This window comes from Spermophilus citellus (genome assembly GCF_964194105.1).
Source record: "Spermophilus citellus genome assembly, chromosome: 4".
Taxonomy (NCBI): Eukaryota; Metazoa; Chordata; class Mammalia; order Rodentia; family Sciuridae; genus Spermophilus; species Spermophilus citellus.
Genome location: NC_138185.1, coordinates 185353831 through 185373766, shown reverse-complemented (window position 1 = coordinate 185373766; position 19936 = coordinate 185353831). Strand labels below are relative to the sequence as shown.

At 33.3% G+C, this 19936-nt stretch overlaps 1 protein-coding gene across 3 annotated transcripts in view; it reads left to right on the top strand.

The window, feature by feature from the left end:
- SCFD1 (sec1 family domain containing 1) overlaps positions 1-18720 on the top strand; it is a 96921-nt gene extending 78201 nt beyond the window's left edge. Inside the window, exons 20-25 of one of the 3 annotated variants that reach the window (XM_081291304.1) lie at positions 5121-5174; positions 8908-8960; positions 10283-10316; positions 11264-11329; positions 13513-13581; positions 18503-18720. In XM_081291304.1, coding sequence (XP_081147430.1) covers positions 5121-5174; positions 8908-8960; positions 10283-10316; positions 11264-11329; positions 13513-13581; positions 18503-18526 — 300 coding nt within the window. In that variant the 3' untranslated portion in view covers positions 18527-18720. Of the gene's footprint in view, positions 1-5120; positions 5175-7532; positions 7657-8907; positions 8961-10282; positions 10317-11263; positions 11330-13512; positions 13601-16232; positions 17409-18502 lie in introns of those variants that run through there. The other 2 variants (XM_081291303.1, XR_014021610.1) reach the window with 2 other exon arrangements.
- The last annotated feature ends 1216 nt before the right edge of the window (positions 18721-19936 follow it).

The following is a 19936-nucleotide window of genomic DNA, read 5'->3' as shown; positions in this document are numbered from 1 at the left end:
GCTAAAATATGGGACACTTCACGAATTTGCGTATCATTTGTTTTCTTCATTTTTATTGCCATTACATGCTATGATTTTTGAGTGGAAACCACCTTACATGTTTTATGGTTTCCTCATCTCTAATGTAAGAGTATTGGGTTTGCTCTGTAGATTCCCTTCTGTTTTATAATTTACAGTTTTTGAAAAGAGATGATCAATCTTATTCCCTATCCTACTGTCTTCACTGGCAACTTTCCACCCTTCTAGCATTGATATATATGCCTCATTCCCAAAGTGTTCCCAGTGTCTTCGCATCCCATCTTATTCTGTACTAATCAAAGCCTTCCAGATAAGCATCCTTCCTAAGGAAGTGCCTTTTCATTCTCCAGAGCTCTGATATGCAGGACAGCAGCAATCCTTGTCCCAGCCCTGCTTTCAGCTCCATATCAAAGTATCATTCCAAGCCTAGGGACGCGAGGAAAAAGTTAGAAATAGTCACCACAGAGCAGATGGCAATATAGGTCAAGAGGTGGCTGATTCTAGAACTCAAAGGGGAAAAAAATTCTCTGCTTTGGTTATAGAGCTGACACTTGTTAAATTGGTTTTTAGAATTTTTTGCATATTTTGTTTTGTTTTTTAAGCAATAACCCCAGCAGAGATGAAATTAGCATTATTTTTATCTAAACTTTTCTAATGACTAAAACTACAAAACACTATTAAAGTAAGAAGTCAAGGTTTTTAGACACAAGTTTCCTACCATATTTTTTTCTATACATAAATTTCTAGTTCATGTATTTGAAATTTGAGTATTTTAGAAAAACTGATCCTTAATTTAGGGTTTTTTTATGTGTGGGACTCTTTTTTTTTTCTCAAATCTGTATCTGTAATGGCTTTCTACTAATTATTAGAAATTTAATGGTAGTTGATCCTTTTAGTGTTACTAACCTACAATAATGCTTCCAGTTTTATTTCTAAATAGCGATTTCCAAAAAAAGAAAAATATGCTTGGGAATTTTTTAAACAATTAATAATGTTTTTCATTTTATTAAATTTCATTTATGTATCTTACTGAGGTACATAATTATTTTGTTTCTAAAAACAAAATAACAGTCTCTGCTAAGCAAAAAGAGATATACTGTTTTGTTCTGATGCTTTCTCTCTTCTATTACTTAAGATGCTACAACCCAGTTTTTCTGTCAATAAAAGTCAGTTAACTTGTATGTAAATTATTCTCAATCTGTAATTTATTTTAAAAATTATTGACCCAAGCCTTCATTTAGGCAAAGAAAACAGCTGAATAGAGTGCCAGTTGGTGACAAATCTTAAAAGCTGTTTTCTAATGTACTCTTCCTTATCCCTTTAAAGACATTATGTGTGTGTGCTGGGGATGTGGCTCAAGCAGTAGCGTGCTCGCCTGGCATGCGAGGGGCGCTGGGTTTGACACCACATAAAAATAAAATAAAGATGTTGTGTCCACCAAAAACTAAAAAATGAATATTTTTTTTAAAAAAAGACATTATGTGTTTCCTTTATCATTCTCTTCAACTGGAGTTGCCCTTAATCTCTGGCAGTCTGTGAATATTACATGGTACAGCAGTTATAGTTGATTGATTTAGTGTCTGATCATAAAGGCCAGGAGAAAATATAAGAAAGATTTGTCCCTGGGCTTTTGAATTTTTGAACAATTTTTCTAGAAAGAAATTTTTCTCAAGTTATTTAATGTATTTATTGACAGACTTGTTATAAGAGATAGCAGAACTATAAAGCACAAAGTAAAATGTAATTGCATCTTTTAGGGAATTTTTATACTAAATGAAGATTTATCATGAACTATTGGTTAAGTGTCCAAATTTCCAATTATTTTCAAAAGTATAAAATATGACTCATGATTTATCATATGTGAAATCTTTTGATTTTTTTCTCCATTGCATAGCTGTAATAGTGTAATTCAAAATGCTAAACAGAATTCAATCTAAATAGATAAATGGGTTAAAAAAAAAACTCAATTTTACTGAAGTCTTACCAAATAATTTGTAATGTTCCCTTGCTCCAGAATGTATTATTTCTTCCTCTACTGTTGCCAAGTGCTTCATCATCTTTTGTTCTTATTACTTGGAACAAATATTTAACTATAGTTTTCTCCATCCCTAGAGAAATTTATGGTTTAGGCCTATTGATAAATGAACAAACTCAATTTTTTTTGAAACAAAAAAGGAAAAATTTTGAAGCCACCTTTTTAAATTTATTCTAAAGATTATTCAGGAAATACATTCAGTTTGAACATATGGTTCTCTTTTATATTTAAAAGTTCCTGGCCAACACAAATTTCAGAAAATGATGAAATAGCTTTAATTTAATTTCACTTGTGTGAGACCATCTTAAAAGATTTTTACTTCATAATCTAGTAAAAGGGAAAAAATGTTTTGTTTTTTCTGGGGAAAATAGCATTTTCCTTAGTGCTAGTCCACTTTAGTGACAGTATGTTTTATGACCTAAGAAAACTTAAATCCTTGTTTTAAATCCTTAGTTACATTTTTTTTGAACAATCAGATTTAATGTTGCTTTTGTTGTGTGAAGTTTCAAATAGAAAATTATTCTGTACAGTTCACAAAGGAAATACCAGTTCAAAATGGGCAGAATATCAGCCCAGTAGAAATGCACTTTGAATAGACAGTATAGTCATTTAGTAAATTTTCTGTACTCAGTGTTCTTATGTTCAAATTAATCAAACTTGTTGGATAGAAATGTAACAATAGTATATCTCATCCCAAATCCTATAAGCATGTTAAGAGAACAGACTTCTGCCAACACCAGTGTTTGTGTTGTACATTTCATGTTCAGAGTCAAATTTGTTCTGTAAAAAAGATAATGCGGTATGATATTGAAAAATTGGAATTTATCTTAGGCAAAATAAAAATGGTCAATAAAATTGTGTATATATTCATATCCCCATTTTTCAAAGTATTTATTTATTAGAAATGAAAGAAATCTGTTAGATCAATTAATTTTGTGCATTTTTACAAACTTTTTAAAAGTTACTGAATTTCTAAAGAAAACTTTTTTGTTGTTCCTTTTAGTTAAACATGACAGTAGAATGTACTTGACATACATGGAGTATAACTTCCCATTTTTGTGGTTGGACATTATGTGGAGTTACACTGGTCATGTATTCATATATGAATATAAGAAAGTTATGTCCAATTCATTCTACTGTCTTTCCTATTCCTATCTCCCCTCCCTTCCCTTCATTCCCATTTTTCTAATCCAATGAACTAATATTTCTCGCCACCCCCACCCTCACTCCAGCTTATTGTAAGTTAGCATCCTCATATTAGAGAGAATATTTGGTCTTCGGTTTTTGGGGATTGGCTTATTCCAATTAACATCATGATAGTCTTCAGTTTCATCCATTTACCGGCAAATGCCATAATTTCATTCTTCTTTAAGGCTGAGTAATAGTCCCTTGTGTATATACACCACATTTTCTTTATCTCTTCATCTGTTAAAGGCCACCTAGGCTGGTTCCATAGCTTAGGTATTACAAATTGAGCTGCCATAAATATTGATTTGGCTTTGTCACTATAGTATGCTGATTTTAAGTCCTTTGGGTATATGCCAAAAAATGGTGTAACTGGGTCAAATGGTGGTTCTATTCCAAGTTTTCTGAGGAATCTACATACTGCTTTCCAGAGTGGTTACACCAATTTGCAGTCCCACCAGCAATGTATGAGTGTACCTTTTCCCCCACATCCTCACCAACACTTATTGTTACTTTTATTCTTGATCATTGCCATTTTGATTGTCTGAAGTGCAGTTGGCAAAGATTTTCTCCCATTCTGTAGGTTTTCTCTTCACACTCTTGGTTATTTCTTTGTTATGCAGAAGCTTTTTAGTGTGATACCATCCCATTCTTTTTTTTTTTTTCTTTTTGAATTGAATTCAGGGGCACTTGACCACTGAGCCACATCCCCAGCCCTATTTTGTATTTTATTTAGAGACGGAGTCTCACTGAGTTACATAGTGCCTCAGTGTTGCTGAGGCTGGCTTTGACAGCAATCCTCCTGCCTCAGCCTCCCGAACCCCTGGGATCACAGACATGCGCCACCATGCCCAGCAGTTGGTAGGAATTTGATGGCATCTTCATTGCTTGAAATTTTTCTGTTTCAATTTTCTATATCTTCCTGATTCAGTTTGGGTAGGTCATATGTCTCTAGAAATTTGTTGATGTCTTCAGGATTTTCTATTTTATTAGAGTACAATTTTTTTAATTTAATTGATTTTATCTCTGATTTTAATTATTTCTTGTATTCTGCTTTTGGTGTTGGTTTATTCTTCTTTTTCTAGGGCTTTGAGATGAAATGTTAGGTTATTTATTTGGTGATTTTTTATCCTTTTAATGAATGAGCTCAATGCAATGAACTTTCCTCTTAGAACTACCTTCATGATGTTCCAGAGATTTTGATATGTTGTATTGCTATTCTGTTTACCTCTAAGTATTTTTTTATTTCATCCCTGACTTTTTGCTATCCACTGGTCATTCAATAACGTATTATTTGGTCTCCAGGCATTAGAGTAGCTTCTATGTTTTATTTTATCATTGACTTCTAATTTCATTTCATTATGATCTGGTAGAATGCAAGGCATTCCCTCAAAAAATTGGAACAAGACAGGGATGCCTCTTTGCACATAGTCCTGGAAACTAGCCAGAGCAATTAGAAGAAAAAAAATTAAAGAGAAAAAAATAGGAAAAGAACTCAAACTATCCGTAAAGAAAACTCTTAACTGACAAAAGGAAAAGTTAAAAAAAATATAACAGTGATATTCTTGATCAGAACAAAAGATTGCAGTTACTAATATTGAAAAGCAAATATTCAACAAAGTAAAAAGCCCAAACATATTGTCTACTAAAACCTGAATACGCCTACATATTAAAAGAAGCTTTTCATTCAGAATGATATTTTTCTGTGGACACTTAAGTGCCAAGGATATTTACATCTGACATCATTAACTCTTGCAGTATACTTAATCTTAGAATGTGTTTAATTATGATTAATCCTTAACTATAAAATTACTAGGTTGTCTTGTTAGTAGAAAGGAACTTTGGTTTATTATTGTTAATAAAATACTAATCTCTTTCACAGAATCTTCCTGTTACTCGTATTTTAGACAATCTCATGGAGATGAAATCAAACCCTGTGAGTAGCATGTTACATTGAACTTGTAAGTCCTTGAATGTATCAAACTGGCTAATGGGAAAGGTAATGATACAGATTGAATTTCTTGTGTTTTTAATCATAGCAGAATAATCAGAGAAAGAAAAGAGTTCATGTTCTAAAAGAGCCCTGTTTAGCCATTATCACAGATACTGGGAATTGATTTTCTCCACTGCTACAAACATTCTGGTTAACTCCCATCCAAATTAAGTGTATATTATGTTCTGTATGTATAATTACATGTAAATTTTATCTTAAGGAGCAAGTTTCTATAAATGAAAAAGGACTAGTTGGTATAGTGTAAAGAGGATTAGACCAATTTAAGTTTAAGAAAATTAAATTAGGAGAGAAATGCATAGTAAAAATTTAGAGTGCCTATGTTCAAATGGCACTGAAGTCTTTGGGACTGAAGAAGCAAATTGAGGGAGAGAAATCATTGGTAAATATTATCACATTTACTTGAATAGTTTTCAAGCTGTCTGTTTACAATTCAAAAAAGAAATACAAAAGTCCTCAGAATTTCTTTGGTAAAAATAACTACCCTGATACTATGGCTGGAGTCTGGGATAAAGAAAAACGCATGGAAGCCGGGTGTGATGGCACATGCCTGTAATCCCAGCAGCTCAGGAGGATCTCAAGTTCAAAGCTAGCTTCAGCAAGTTAGCAAGGCCCTATCTCAAAATTTAAAATTTTTAAATGACAGGGGAGGAACTGGAGATGTGGCTCAATGGCTAAGTGCCCCCGGGTTCAATCCCAGGTACCAAATAAAATAAATAAATAAATGGCAGCATGATCCTACCCTCATCCAAACCCTAGTGGCACATGCCTGTAATCCCAGCAGCTTGGAAGTTGAGGCAAGAGGATCACAAGTTTAAAGCCAGCCTGTGCAACCTAGTGAAGCTCTGAGCAACTCAGTGAGACCCTATCTCCAAATAAAATACAAAAAAGGGCTGGGAATGTGGCTAAGTGGTTGAGTGCCCCTGAGTACAATCCCCAATATTAAAAAAAAAAAAAAAAATCCAGTTTGGGTTGATGTGAATCATTGTAGACTTGGCAGTGAGGCACACAATTCCAGACTTGAAAAGGAATGAGGGGGTTCAGGATTTAGCAAGTGGCAAGAGCACTTGCCTAGCACGCACAAGCTAGGTTGAGTTCACTCCTCAGCCCTGGAAAAAAAAAGGAAAAAGAATGAGAATAGAATGTTCAGATCAATGGGACTTTTTTGGTAATTATAAATATTTCAGTAACATTAAAAGAAATTAACAGAAATAAAATTTAAAATTTCAGTCATGTGGAAACATAGCCTAATAAAATATCCAACATCAATTACCATTATGAAAAGAATGGAAGAATTATCTGTAAGGATAACCTGAGAGGATTAAATTCTTCCATTTTGGAATCAATATAGATAATAGTGGTTTATAATATAGTAATAGTAGACTGTCACCATATCCTAGAATATATGAAGAAGTAGTACTTCTTGAAAAGCCTAAGAGAGACATTAATGTCTGTATCAGAGAATACTGCTTTGTAATGGGCAGTAAACTGCTGGAACATATTATTCCAAACAGTAATAAAGATTAAAAATATAAACATTTAGATAGCCAAATATACAAGAGGTTAAGGGAATTATGATATTTTGTTATTGCCCTTGATGTTGACATGAAAAATAATGACCACAAAATTAACACCTAACATTATTGCATACTTATTAAGTATTATCAGATATTGCATACTTATTAAGTACCAAGAACCATGCAAAGCATTTTTCACCTGTTATATCATTTAATCCTCAGTAGAACCTTCCAAGAAGAGTATTGTCATCTTTATTCTCATTTCTATAGATGAAGAAACTGAGTCACAATAAGGTCATTAAACTTGCTCAGGGATATACAGCTAGTATGTGGCAGCATTGGAATTTTAACCACAAGCCAAATTGTCTACCATTATATTTTGTTGATTAGGGTAAGAACCGTGGAATCACAGAAATAGAGTTTAAGGAAACATCCTAAATCATTTTAACAATGGAGGCATGGCAACCTAGAGAGGTTAAGTAACTTGCCAGGTCACACCTTTTTAGTAGCAGAATTACAATAAAAATCCTACTATTGTCCTCCAGTCTAGTACTCATCCCAGCATACACAATCCTTCTGTATTTCTCTGGCAAAACACATCAATGGCTAAATTGTGGGTCTTAAATGTTTCTCCAAGTTGTAATTACAAGTTCATTTATTAGTTATAAAGTCAATAGAACTGAAGGCACATTACTACAGACAGATACTTTAGTTAGAAAAAGTAAATGTTTTCTGTTTTGAAAGCATTTCTTCATCCATCTGCTAGGTGAGGTAGCTGCCTGCACTCTTATACCTCTCCTGTTCCCAGATGGACAAGTTGATTTGGAGGCACTGAGGAGATTAGCAAAATGCTGAAGAGATAGCAAAGTGTACTAAGTTAGACCTGGCAGGTAATCTTGAATGTATCCTATCTCAAATGTTTTAAAATGCTGTTACCTATTTTTACATGCATTCTTATCACATTTATTAAGTGTTCTCCTTTGTCTTAATAAAGTTAAGGCAAGATATCAGATAGGTTTATTTTTGCCTTGTAAATCTGGTTGGTAGTGGTTTCTTGAAGCAAACTACTTGGAGGATTCTGACACTACATTTGGGTTTACTGAGGGTGCTGTGGTTGATTGAAAGTATCTACTATTGGGTGCGAGACTAAATAGTAGCAACACATGTAGTATATCTGTACTTTATCAGGTTTTAGTGAAACCATCTACACTCCAGAAGAAGAAAAGATGAATTTCTTTGGATGATTCTGCTATGGAAGGAGAGGCAGGCAGAAAATGGAAAGTCCTTATTCAATAAGTAGTAGAGCAATACTTTCCAACTTCTTTAATCAAAGTGTTAAGTTTCCAGTATAGTATAGAGGTCCACAACCCCTTATTCACAATTTCTGAAAAATCCAAAAAGCTTTGAAAACTAAAAGATTCTGTATAACTCATTTGGTGGCAAAATCTGACCTGGACTCCAGTTGAGGCTCTTTATAGTTTTTATTTATCCTATTTTCTGTTAATGTTCACATATATAGAAGTATTAACATATTTGATGATGAGGTGCTACCCATATTATATGTAGTTTATGCCTGATATTACCTATCTAAATTTTTTTTAATCCTAAACTCTGAAATACATATCACTCCAAAAATTTCAGATAAGAGATGTGTACCTGTGTTAGGTATTCCATATATTCGGTAAAATCATGAGATAAAATTTATACAGATAAAATTCTAAAAAACAAAAATACTTCAGTACATTAACTGCTTTCAGACTTATAAGACTTTTTTTTCAGATTTATTTTTGAGAAGCATTATATCATGAGAGTAGAACTTGGACATTGAAACTGCCTTGTTGCCAATGCTAGAGTTCCCATACTTATTACATATGTAACCTTAGGAACCTCTCAGTACCCCCTCAACTTGCCAATCTGAAAAATGGGGATAGTAATAGTAGCTACTTGAGAAACTCAGGATTAAATGAGTAATTTCACATAAAGCACTTAAATGATGCTTAGCACATTGTAACTACTCAATAAATGTTAGGGGTGGTTGTTGTACACGCTACAAAATTGATAGATTCATAAATATAAGATAACCGTATGCCAGAACTTCTAAAGAAAAATTCCATTGTCAAGGGTTTTTTGTTTTTAAATAGGAAACTGACGACTACAGATATTTCGATCCCAAAATGCTACGTGGCAATGACAGGTAAACAGTTTCTGTCTTCTGTAATATGTTGTAGGATTTCCCAAGCATGAAAATAATTGGTTTTGTACTCTAAAGCAGCACTGCTTAATATTAAAAATTTAAACTGTGTGGAAAAACTGGAAAGGAAGCAATCTGTGTGCTAATCTCTCAAAGATAGTATTAAAGATAGTATTTTGTTGTTTTTCCCTCCAAGTATATATACAAATACATGTAGCTGTTTACTGGGTTTTTGTTTTGAGGTGTTTGTTTTGTTTTGTTTTGTTTTGGGGTTTTCTTATTTGGGGGGGCTTTTGGCATTACAAACTAAGTGTAGGGGAGGGAAATTTGGATAATGTGTGTTTTAAGAATATTTTTATCAGACCAAATGAAGAGAAAGGAGCTTTATATTTGGATACTATTTTGTTTTTTTAATGTAGCTGCCTACAAAATCCAGTTCTTGGGAACCATTGCTATAAAAACACTTGCTGACAGTGAAACATTCTATAAATAATTTTTGTATTTTATGACAGGCATGATATAGTAAGGTAGCCTTTGTTTATTACAGATATTTTTCAAGATTTAATTCATGGTGATACAAAAAATAGCTTATAAATTATAGAAAAATAATGGGCAGAATTAGAAGGAAGTTAAGCATTTAGGAGCATTTTGATCAGGTGCATGTCTAACCACTTTGACAGAATAATTAGACAGACTAAAGATGTTAGGAAAGGTGATAGAGCTATGTTTAGCCACTGAGTAATTGAGAAAAGTTTCAACTATCCTTGTAAATCACACTGTACAGCCTATTTTAGCACTCAAACATGTTTCTGAAACACAAAAACTTTGAAAAAATGTCCTTATTAAAGATCTCTAGATATCAAAGAAATATTTTTAAATATATAATAATGTAATAAAATATAATTTACTGCAAAATACGGATCCCTCTTGCCATTTTCTTTTTTCTTCCTATGTTATCTTATAGGTGTTTATATTCATTTTTTCTGCAAATATAGATACCCATAGACAACATAAGTGACATTTGAAGTATGTTGACATTTACCACCAAAATACCTACATATATACAGAGACCTGCTCCTCAGTTTTCTAGAATTTTATTTCAAAGTCAATAGGATGCCCATTCCCTTTTAGACATGTATTCTACATTTTCTGGCTTCTTCCTCTGCAGAACTCAAGTACCCACTACCCTCTTGAGGAAGAGGAGGTAGAACTGTAAATGCCTAACATACCTCTGGAGTATATGTTAATGTGGTATTTCCCATACCTGTTCTACCCATAATAAAAGCCATGGGTGAGATTTTCAGTATAGTTTTTCTCTATTACAGCTCAGTTCCTAGGAACAAAAATCCATTTCAGGAGGTAAGTTTCACATGAAAATTCTGTGCTCCTAGAAAAGATAAAAGGTAACCTGAACAATAATTTGTCATAAACATGGCTAATATGATTAGTGCATGGTGATTTGGATAAATCCAATTCTGTACCCCAAGATTTTTTTTAATTCTCAACAACTGTATTTTCCTGATTTATAAAACTATTTATACTTATTATATTGAAGCTTTAAAGTGGCTGAAACGTACGCAATTTGCCAAAAAAGAAGGCCTGCAGATTGCAGTGAAAATTTTCTAAGTGTGGAGCTTATAAAATTGGATTCCATGCATTTGTGAAGACTGCTTTAATTTAAAATGCAAACAGACTTCTCAGCAAATACAGTAAATAACATACATAGAAAATTATATAAATGCTGGTTTTTCTGATTTTCCTGCCTATAATAAATAACTGCAAACTGAAAAGCATCCTTTGAAGAAAGCCCTTTGGATTTATTTGCTATTACTTATTAGAAGAATAATAAGTATCTCTAGTGTTGGGCACAGTGGTGCATGCCTGTGATCCCAGCAGCACAGGAGGATCGGAAGTTCAAAGCCAGACTCAGCAACCTAGTGAGGCCCTAAATAACTCAGTGAGACCCTGTCTCTAAATAAAATATAAAAAAGGACTGGGAATGTGGCTCAGTGGTTGAGCACTCCTGGGTTCAATCCTTGATACTAAAAAAAAAGAAGTTATCTTTAAATTGTTTCTGAAAACTCTGTCTCATTTTACCACTGAACAAGCATTAAAATTTATAAATGTATAAACTTTTTAGAAATTTCTTAATTAATACCATTAGATGCTTCAGCTGTGGCTTTTGGCTAGCTAGTGTTTTTGTCCCAATTGTAGAATAGGTTTCAGACTAAAAACCATGTTGCTTGAAAATTATAACAATGTTTTTAACTATTTCTTTCAATTTAGTTTTTTGTTTGCATTTGTAGGCAATTGTTTTTGTGGTGGGAGGAGGCAACTACATTGAATATCAAAATCTTGTTGACTACATAAAGGTATGTTTTGGCCTTCTTATTCTATCATAGGATAGTTTCAGTTTTATATCTTTAGAGCACAGCATTCTTTGGTGGCTGTCCTGACCTTTACGTAACTACTTTTCTAAGAGATCACTTAAAAATCCTGCATAAAGGGCTGGGGATGTGGCTCAAGCGGTAGCGCGCTCGCTTGGCATGCGCAGGGCGCTGGGTTCGATCCTCAGCACCACATAAAAATAAAATAAAAATATTGTGTACACCTAAAAAAACTAAAATAAATAAATTAAAACAGCTTTATTAAAAAAAAAATCCTGCATATAGGCCAAGCATAGTGGCACATACCAATAAGTTTCAGTTACTCAAGAGGCTGAGGTAAGAGGTTTCTCAAGCTCAGGATTTCGGGACCAGGCTGGGTAACATAGCAGGAAGTGACAGAAAAAAACTAAAAACAAAGTATTCTTAGAATGACATTTTGTAACCTTAATTTATTCACTTAACACTAGAAAATGATGATTATTATTTTTATTCTCACTTCATATAAGGCTCTAGTAAGGTAGAGATCAAGGTATAACAGGAAGAAAAAACAGACCTCCAAAACTGATTAGTGCTGCTGGGAGCGATAGTGCACTCCTGTAATCCCAGTGGCTCTGGAGACTGAGGCAGGAGGATCTCAAGTTCAAAGCCAGCCTCAGCAACAGGAAGGCACTAAGCAACTCAGTGAGACCCTATCTCTAAATAAAGTACAAAATAGGACAGGGGAGGTGGCTCTGTGGCTGACTGCCCCTGAGTTCAATCCCTAGTACCACTCCACCACCAAAAAAAAAAAAAAACACCCTGATCAGTGCAACTCCCAGGATCGTTGCAAGGACACACTTTATCTTTGGATTATGAACTCCCAATATATAGGTAGGATACAAGTGTGTCTAGAATGTATCTTGATAGTTAACAGTTAAAAATGATGAGTCTTGTGCTACTGAGATAACATCCTGAGATCTGTCTTAGAAATGTTGAACCCCTCTGATGTTTTCTTGGGCTTGCTTTCTCCTTCTATACTATAATCTCTGCCTTTATTAATAGCTCATTTATGTCCTCTATAGCCTCAAGAATCCTAGTTATATGACCTTCTGTAATTGCTGCATATACCATCTCATTTTCTAAAATTGTAAAGGTTTTTTTTGGAGGGGGGGGGAAGGGAGGGTACCAGGGATTGAACCCCAGGGGTGCTTAACTACTGAGCTTTATCCCCAGCTCTTTTTGTGTTATTTTGAGACAGAGTCTTGCTGAGTTGCTTAGAGCATTGCTAAATTGCTTAGAGCATCACTAAGTTGCTGAAGCTGGTTTTGAACTTGTGATCCTCCTGCCTCAGCCTCCTGAATAGCTGGGATTATAGGCATGCACCACCACACCCAGCCTAAAACAATAATTAAGGTGTGGCTTTTGTTTTTTCCCTTTATAGACGGCCATCTAGGACATTTATTCATTTTTTATTTATTTTTTTATTCATTTATTATTTTTATTCTCACTTCATATAAGGCAAGCAGCTTATTTGGTTTACACATCACAGAAATGTCCTTTTCTTATGTAACAAAGCCAAATTTTTTTATTCCTTGTTGCATTATCAAATTACTTTGTGGGATAAACTTTTTACATTACAAAAGAAAACTTATGAATTTAACTTCAAGTTCACAATACAAATAGGAATTGCATTTTCTAGTGGAGAAGTTTCAGTGTTGTAATTAGGTTCCAACATTCTGTGGAAATAAAAGAAGAGTTTCAGAGTGGAACAGGATATTTATTAACATGTAAATACTGTTGCACTAGTGAGACTGAAATTACAGTCTGTACTACCTGCATCATATCCTACTATGCTAAACATAGCCAAATTAATATTTTTCTTCAAGTAGCATAGATCTTTAAAAGAATGTTATGGTCTTAGATTTTTTTGGATAATTGTTGATCCTATGAAATGTGATCATACTCCTATTTTTGTATAATAAATCATTCTTATGCCTATTTTACCACTTTATCCCTCTTTATTTCAAGCAGTTTTAGGATACACATGTACACTGAAATTCAGCACCACCACCCACAAAACTAACAACAAAAATGTCCTAGCAAGTTAATATTTTTTCATAGGAAAACTGAAAATGTATTTGTTACTCACTTGGATCTGAGTTTTTATTCATGATTTCTGTTTTTTACAGGGGAAGCAAGGCAAACACATTTTATATGGCTGCAGTGAGCTTTTTAATGCTTCACAGTTTATAAAACAGGTAAAGTATACCTTTTTTAGTTTGTTTCTCTTAAGTTACCATTGATATTTTTCAAGAGAAAGAGAACTATTTATTCATCTATATCAGTTGAAAACTTTAGAACTCAAAAATTTGTTTTAACTAACATTTTCATTATTCCAATTCTTTATGAAAAGGCAAATTGACAAAATTTAAAATTGGAGTAGTGTACTTATTTAGGCAAAATTCAATTCAGCTTTCCGTATATCTGATTTTGCCAAGAGTGTCATAGATTGGGCCTGAGAAATGAAGTAACTTCTGGGCAATAACATATGTTCAGTTGATACAGGAAAATTATGTTCACCTTTAAAGTTAATGACTGCAATAACTGAGGCATATTGATTGTCCACATGGTCCTTTTAGGATTGTTGCCACTAACAATCTTATATTGATCTTAGCTTTCAGTTGGGATGCTGACCCATAATTGATTATACCCATTTTGACTGGAGTGAGATAAAATTTTAGTATAGTTTTAATTCACATTTCCCTCATTGTTAGAGATGTTGAACATTTTCTCATGTATTTGTTGGCCATTTGTTTCTTCTTGAGAAATGTCTATTTAGTTATTTTTCCCAATAAATGAAAATTTTGTCTTATTTAGGTTAACAAGGGGAATCTCAAATTTGTTTACCATTTGAATGAACCAGATGTTGCCTTTATTACTATTCTCGTTTGTTTTCTATTTCTAATCTATTAACTTTTTTACTAGCTTAAGTTGAAAACTTATTAACTTTAGTTCTTTCCTAAAATAAGCATTTATAGCCTTAAAATTAATTTCTGCCAAACAATAATACTTAAGCATATTCTACAAATTTTTATTTTATTTTCATTATTACTTTTAAATATTTTGTAATTTACCTTGTGATTTATTCTAAGTATTATTTATAATACTGTTCTTATATTCCAGGATTTTATAAATACCTAATAGTGCCTTATAGTTGTAGACCATTTTTTACATAACTTCAGTTTAAAATGTATTGAAATTTCTTTAAATGGCCTAACATATAGGCCTGTCTTGCCAACCATTCCATATACTCTTAAAGAATGAATCTCTGCAGAAGTTATGTATAGAGTTCTGTAAATATCAGTTTGGTCAGGGTATCTGATAGCATTGCTCAGCTTCTCTGTTAGTTTGAAGTGTGCTTTCTGGTTTTGGTTTGGAGGGTGAGTCCTTTCTATCATCTGCTATTAAAATTGCCAAATAGGATTGTGGAATTCTCTTTCTCCCTTTACTTCTGTCCATTTCTGTATTTTGGGCTATTGGATATATACACATTTTATGATTCATCATTTTTCTAATGGCCACTTTTATCATTATGTGGTATTTCCCTACATATCTAATAAAACTCTTTGACTTAAAATCTACTTTATTTTATATTAACATTGCAAATGGTAAGCATAAGAGGCTAGAGTAGCAATGTTAAAACTTTTTTCCACCTATTTATTTTCAACTTACCTTGTAGACAGCATATAGTTGAACTTTTTTTTTATTAGTTGTTCAAAACATTACAAAGCTCTTGACATATCATATTTCATACATTTGATTCAAGTGGATTATGAACTCCCATTTTTACCCCGTATACAGATTGCAGAATCACATCAGTTACATATCCACATTTTTACATATTGCCAAACTAGTGTATGTTGTATTCTGCTGCCCTTCTTATCCTCTAGTATCCCCCCACCCCTCCCATCTTCTCTCTCTACCCCATCTACTGTAATTCATTTCTCTCTTATAGTTGAACTTTTTAAATTAACTATTCTGAAGTGTCTACCTTTTAATTAGAGTCTTTGACCTGTTACCATCTAATGTAATTACTGAGAATCTATGTCTACCATTTTACTATTTGCTTTTCTTTTAGTCTCCTGTTTAGGATTCTTCTGTTTTTCCTTACATGCTTCCTTTGGATTCTTGAAAACTTTAGAGTTCCATTTTAATTCATCTACAGAATTTTTTTAAGCTACATCTATGCATTATTTATTCAGTATGATCTCTAAAGCAACTGCTATATACATCTTTAACTGTTTGTAGACTAGAGTTAATATTGTCCAGTTGCACTAAATTTAGAAACCTTACAACTATAGGACTATTCTCCCATATTTTACATGTGTATACACCAATAATTTCACAAGACAATGGACAGTGATATACACAACTGAGGCAAAAATGATGACAAACAAATCCTTTGCTTTTATACAGATATTTATGACTCTCCATTTTCTTCTGTTTCCAAAAAATTTTAAATTCTATATTGACTGAAAAACATCTTTTAGAATTTACCATGCCTCATGCATGCTAGCCGTGAATTTTCTTAATTTCCTATTATGAAAATATCTATTTTACCTTTACTCTTCAGTGTTAGTTGTGCTATATAGACTTGAGATATTTTACTGTCTTCCAGCCTTCATTTTTTCTGATAAGTCAACAGTCATTCAGAGTTCAATAAAACTATAAGGTCATACTCTTCAAGAGTATGATATATATGTCTAAAGGTTGGGGAAAACTGGGTATAAATTTCCTGGCTAAGTTTATATCTTCACTAATTTAGGGAATTTTCAGACATTTTTTTCTTCAAATATTTTTATGCCCGATTTTCTTTCTCATTTTAGGACTCCTTTTACATATTCACTAGCCACATAATGATTTTTTTAGTCAACAACAGCCCATGTATACAATATAATACAGCTGTGCTCTCATAAGATTATAACACAGCTGACAAATTCCCATCCTCAAGTGATACCAGAGCCATCATAATGCAGCACATTAGGTAAGTGTTGTGGTGCTGTGTAGACAGACCTATTGCACTGCCACTCATAATATTTAGCACATATGGTTATGTATATTATGTACTTGATTCTGATAGTAAGTGTTGAAATTTAATGTAGCCTAAGGCATAGTGTTTATAGTCTACAACAGTGTACAATAATGTTCTGAGCTTTCACTCACTCAGACCAACTTCCAGTCCTATAAGCTCCATTTATGGAAAGTGGCCTATACAGGCACATCATTTATCTTTTATACTATTTTACTGTGTTTTTTTCTGTTTTGATGTACAGGTTTGTAGCCTAGGAGCAATGGCATTACCAAATAACCTGGGTATGCATATAGGAGGTTATACCACTCAGACCAGATTTGTCTAAGTTTACATCGTTGGTGTTTTCATGATGATGAAACCACCTAATGATATATTTTTCAGAACATAGACCTATCATTATGCATTATTGTAGGACTGTGTGTTTGGCATATATGTTGTCCCACAGATCCCTAAGAATTCTGCTATTCAGAATGTACAATTTATATTGCTCTAAGTCTTTTATTGTTTCTCTTTTGCTTTTTATAATGTATTTGTCAATTCTATGTTGCAGTTTTTTTTAATCTTTTAGTTGTAAATGGACACAATATCTTTATTTTTATGTGGTGTTGAGGATTGAATCCAGTGCCTCACATGTGTGAGGCAGGTGCTCCACCACTGAGCTACAACCCCAGGCAAGCAATATTTTTTAATTGGTTCTTTTTAGTTATACAAAATAGGATTCATTTTGAAAAAATTATAAAAGCATAGAATATAATTTGTTCTGATTAAGTCTCAGTACTTCACCTTTCCTTTCCCTCTACTATCTTTCTGCCATTGGCTTAGTTGTTTTTAATTAGTGTCTTGTGGAGATACTTATCAATTCTAGAATTTTCATTTGGTTCCTTTTGCATTATTTCATTTTCTCTGCTGATATTTTTTTTTATTCTTTGGGAGCATATTTTTCTTTACTTCATTGAAGATAGTTAGAGCTGCTTTTAAAACCTTGTTAAATTACAACATAAAGATCATCTCCCTGCCAGTCACAATTAGTTGTCTCTAGAGTATGGGGCACATTTTTCTATTTCTTCATATATTGATTAGCGTTACATTATGTTCTTAACTTTATAAATGTTCTGTTTTGAAGACTGAATTCTGTTTCTCTTAAGAATATTGATTTAGAGATAGGCAGTTACCTTGATTGGACTCACTTCAAACTGTTTTCTTGGGCAGGATCTCAAATCCTGACTTCTTAGTCTCTCCCATTTATGAGAGGTTCAGGTTTCATGATAGATTTAGGAAATGTCTACACAGAATTTAAGGATTTCATTCCCATCTGTCTCTCTCTCCCTCCTTTCCAGGATCCACCCTCACTTTCCAGTTTCTTTAGTTGCCTTAAGCACACTCTGATTCTTCCAGGCAAGAAGGACTGCCAGTTTTCTCTCACAGTTCTAACTCCCCAGTATAACACCAGCTGAGAACCACAAAACCTGGGAATCAGTCAGGGCTATTCCCTCCTTCTGGGTGGTGACTCTTTTCTAGTTGCTGTCCACTGCCTTTGGCTAGTTGATTTTTACATTTGGTTTAAGTTTATCATTTTTATATCTGGGAAAGTTAGTCCAATAGGAGTTGTACCCAGCCTTCCAGAATTGAAAGACTTGACTTCTGTTTTTCATGATCTACTTTAGAAATACATATGAAGAAGAAAACTGTCAGCAGTAAAGTTATTTTCCTTTACATTTTCTTATTTTTTCTACTCTTTTTTTTTTTTTAGAGAGAGAGAGAGAGAATTTTAATATTTATTTTTTAGTTCTCGGCGGACACAACATCTTTGTTTGTATGTGGTGCTGAGGATCGAACCCGGGCCGCACGCATGCCAGGCGAGCACGCTACCACTTGAGCCACATCCCCAGCCCAGGGTTTTGTTTTTTTTTAATTCAGTTGTTAAAGTTTATTATTATTATTATTTTAGGAATGCAGTGAATCAAATAGAAAACCTAAATTTTACTGTGATGAAAGTGAATTTTCTTAGGGTGTTTACAGGTATACTTGAAAGCATAACCATTCTTTGTGATTTTTTTTTAAAGTTATAATTTTGTGTTTTGTTTTAGCTGTCACAACTTGGACAGAAATAACACAGAAGAACCTTAATATGATAATCCACTTGGAGCCTGGATAAATGTTAAAAATAAAAGTCAAAAGAGCCAGATATTTTCCTTTCTAAAACAATGTCCTAACAGTGAAACCCAAGAGTTGTTAATTTTTAAGGAAATTCTATACTTAATATAATGTATACTGATTAAAAGAATAAAGCATTTCAGAAATAAAATTTTAACATTTTTCTTTCTCCTGTTATGTTTAACAGATGACTACGATTGACCTTTAAAAGTCTAAGGTTATCCTATACAAATATTACTTGACTGGTTCATGAATCCCTTACATTTAATTGTAAAACTACTTTTTTATAGTTCATTGGTTTTCACACTATAAAATGTACATAAACATGTGTGCCAGATATTAGGTGAAGTTTCTTGTTTGTTTTGGGTACTAGGGATTAAACCCAGAGGTGCTATACCTCTAGGCTACATCCCCCAGCCCTTTTTATGTTTTGAGATGGGGTCTTGCTGAATTGCTGAAGCTGACCTCAAACTTGCAACCCTCCTTTCTCAGCCTCCTAAGTCATTGGAAATATAGGCATGAACCTCCACATCCAGTATAAGTGGAGATTTTAAAACCACTTTAATGTCTATTCTCCATCTGGCACACCTATGTACATTTTATAAGTCTTTTCCTTTCTGTATGTTGACAGGACAACACTAACATGGTTTGGAATGAACAAATACAAATAACATTCATCCCCTTAAATTCTAAATAATATGTATTAAACTTGATTCCATGCTTCATGGTGTGCAATGCCAACAAGAAGTATTGTTCAATTATGTATTCATTATTCATTTTAATAAAGACAAATGAGGGCCAGGAGCTGTGGTGCACACCTGTAATCCCACTGGCTCTGGAGGCTGAGACAGGAGGATCAAGAGTTCAAAGCCAACCCCAGCAACTTAGACTTAGATCCTGTCTATGAATAAAATAAAAAAAGGGCAGGGGTTATGGCTCAGTGGTTAAGTATCCCTGAGTTCAATCCCCAATATCAAAAAAAAAAAAAAAAAAAAAAGACAAATGAGGTACCAAAATTTGATAGTACCTACAATTATAACCTGGAATAACTTTTCTATCAAATTAATGAACATTTACTTCAGAGAAACTAAAAGGCATTGTGGAAATGTGTTCAGAACAAACACAAAATTTGAAGGCAGAATTAATCAACTTTACCTAGCTGGCTACAGTAAACCTACACTTGACAATTAACATATATGAGGTCTTAATTCTATAATGCTATTCATAAAAAGAGGAAGAAATTTCAAAAATCTCCTCTCACCACATGTTCACAGAGGAAGGAAGGCTTCATCAGAAGACAGACCTGATAGCACCTTGATTTTGAACTTCAGCTTACAGAACTATGAGAAAATAATGTCTGTTCTTTA